The sequence below is a fragment of the Atta colombica genome, unplaced genomic scaffold, assembly GCF_001594045.1.
Source record: "Atta colombica isolate Treedump-2 unplaced genomic scaffold, Acol1.0 scaffold145, whole genome shotgun sequence".
NCBI lineage: Eukaryota > Metazoa > Arthropoda > Insecta > Hymenoptera > Formicidae > Atta > Atta colombica.
In genome coordinates this window covers 58958-62187 of record NW_017259234.1, presented here as the reverse complement: position 1 = coordinate 62187, position 3230 = coordinate 58958, and the positions used below count along the sequence as shown (strand labels likewise).

At 27.4% G+C, this 3230-nt stretch overlaps 1 protein-coding gene across 1 annotated transcript in view; it reads left to right on the top strand.

The window, feature by feature from the left end:
• The window catches only part of LOC108685032 (odorant receptor 13a-like), a 2487-nt gene extending 935 nt beyond the window's left edge, over positions 1-1552 (top strand). Inside the window, exons 3-6 of the mRNA XM_018189641.1 lie at positions 301-423; positions 727-817; positions 1108-1244; positions 1411-1552. Coding sequence (XP_018045130.1) covers positions 301-423; positions 727-817; positions 1108-1244; positions 1411-1552 — 493 coding nt within the window. The remainder of the gene's footprint in view (positions 1-300; positions 424-726; positions 818-1107; positions 1245-1410) is intronic.
• The last annotated feature ends 1678 nt before the right edge of the window (positions 1553-3230 follow it).

Here is a 3230-nt window from a genome sequence, read left to right as displayed (position 1 = left end):
TATATATATAAAATATACATTTTTGTCGTGTAATTGATTATTGTTGAGCGAGAGAAAGAGAGTGACTGCGGAATAAATATTTGTCATTGGTCATCGAGTGTCTTATTAACGCTTGTCACCCGAATTCGTTTCATCCACCACGTCATGAAGATAGAATAATATATAGTCAGAGTAGGTAGAGATATTAAATCGGCAATGATATTAAATTGTAATATTATTCATCTACATCATTCGATCGAATTTCAACATCCTTGGACTCAACTTATGTTTAAGATACGTTTATCAATAAGCATTTTTTAGATATCGGCTAGCACGGATTGTTGAAGCAGATACTTTAGACATAAATTTGTATACGAGCAAAGAAGAGGCTATGTCGTACGGATATATTAAGAATTGTGTCATCATGCACAATCATATAATAGAGTTAGTATCTCTGAATAATTACATTATCATTTTTGTTGCTAGTAATTTGATATGCGTTTTTATATTTTTTTATGAATACCATGTATTTGATATTTTTGCTTTTTTTATGTATATAATGAATTAAGTGTATAAATTCGATTCAATTTTTGTCTACTTACATTATTAATTTTATTTAATAATTAATCTCCTTTTTAAATTGATCAATGTCTTATTCTTTATTCTTTGAAATTTATACAATACTTTAGCACATATATAAGATATCTTTTTATTATTAACTTTATTCATTTTTCTTGGACCTTGAAGGTATGCTAGACGTATCGAAATTGCAAATACGACATCATATTTTTTTCAACTAGGTTTCAATATGATGGGCATGACATTTACAATATTCCAGGTCAGTACAGTGATAAGTATACATGTGCAATCATGATTATCATTACTGATAAGCTTTACCCTAGTGAGAAATGATAATGAATCAATCGAGTTGATGTTTATTCGTCATCGTCGAAATCATCAATTCAACATCGATTTTATTGTCATTTTTCCTTGAGACATTTATTAAAAATTTTGTCTTTTTTATGATGTTTGATTAAAATTATCATGCTTAAAATTAGAATTAATTTCTTTAGTCTTGTACTTATATACGTGCGAGTATAACAAAACGAATTTACATTTATGAGTTAGGCAGTGGTAAAGTTGAGTGATCCAAATGAAGCTTTGCGGTATGCATCGTTCACGGTGACTCTGTTATCCGTACTCTTCCTCGAAAGCTGGCCGGGTCAGCAACTATCAGATTATACTAACAAAATTTTTGCATTTACGTAAGTACTTCGTCATGAAGATATTTTAGTTACAGTTCAGCATTGCAATTTCTGAAAACAATTAACCGATAATACTTTGTTCAGATATTGATACATTTGATCTATACATGGAATCATTTTTACCAGAAATTATAAATAAAAACAGTCTAACACACCGGTATTTCAGAACCAATGGAAGATGGTATCAGTCTTCGCTGAGAATAAGAAAAGTGATTAGCATTATGTTGATGAGGAGTTACGTGCCAATCAAGATAACTGCGGGTAAACTGTACGCCTTGAATTTGGCAAATTTCGCTGCAGTAAGATAACGTCTTTAAAAACGAGATCTGACATTGTATTACCGTAAAGATTGACACATCGTCTTTTTAAGGTCGTACGCACGTCGTTTTCTTACTTCACTGTCCTTTGTTCTATGCAATGAGTGAAATTTGCTGCAGCTCAAAAGCAAAATTATTGATGACAACAACTACCGATTTGCCCTTATCTTCTTTTTCATGACGACTTGTGAGTCATAAATGATGATGGCTACGACGATTCGGTAAAGTCGATACACTTACTTAAATATTTTTGGCGCGCGATTAAAACAAGAAAAATAAAGTGAAAAAAATCACAATACATTGTTTAACAGATTAACGTGTTCCGTTCCGAAAGAATTTTTTTTTTAAGTAAATAAATTTCTTACAGTTTTATTTAACTATCTACAGAAACGGTTGAAAGGAAAATTATTTTATAAAGCAGTCTATGTACGCAGTCTTTCAAGACCTCATTTCTATTTATTCTTAAAATATGATGAATATGTGATGAATATGTAATACAAATATCATTAATTACGATCAAAATTTTTGTTACAGAAATTGTAGTATCAAAAAATATGACGATGATGCAATATCTTTAACAAAATTTTATTTTTATTGCACATTAATATCTTTTAAAACAATTATACTTATCCTGTTAAAAGTTATACATATAATAACATAGTACTTTTACTCATTTTAATATCGATGATCTTTCACTTCTCATTATCATCATTATAAATTTAATTTTCTGTACTATTATTATACAATAATATACTTTCTTAAAGGATAAAAATGCAAGTATAGATAGTCAATATTTTCATATTTGAGTATGATTTTCTAATAGTTAATGTAAAGTACTCTAGCATTATCACATTAAAAAAGTATGGATTTGAGCATGAATTATTCAATTTACTTCTGCAATTTGTATTAGAATTTATATTATCATGTATGTCAGAAATAAAAATATTCTTATAAAAAAAATTACTTTCTTCTCATGTAAAATATATACAAATTGTACTAAACAAATCACTTAGTTTAATATGAATAGTATTAAACTTATTGAGCTATCGTATGTTTTTACCTTACATCAGCATATACAAGCGACTGCTTCGATTATTCGTTAATTAGCATGTGATAAAAAAAATAAGTTGAGCGATAATGTACGCAAAATATCAAATTGCAATTATTGACAAATTGAGATTAAATTTAATTATATGGAAATGCGATCTAAAAATTTTTTATTAAATATATGCAGTTTTTAAGCTACATTAATAAATTCGTAAATAAAGTAAATATTAATAAAGTAAATCAATTTTTTTAATAAGTGTTTTAGCTGGCACATGTTACACATTATCGCACTTCAAATTCATTACTAGTAATTTTTTAGATATTAGCTAACAATTTCTTTATGATCGTTCTATTTATAAATTTACTCACTTCAGATTTTAAAGTTTTGATTGAATTATTTTTAAAAATGCACTGGAAGAAACAGTTGTTTCTATAAAAGTATGTTCTTAAAAAAATCTCTTCTATTGCTTACTAGAGTTAGAAGAATAATAATGCGTAAATATATCATCAATTACGTAAACAATTTTTGTTACAGAGACCGTAGTAGCATAAAATATGACGATGACATACGTAATACCTTAAATAAAATTTTATTTTTATAAAATCATTTTATACGTATGCA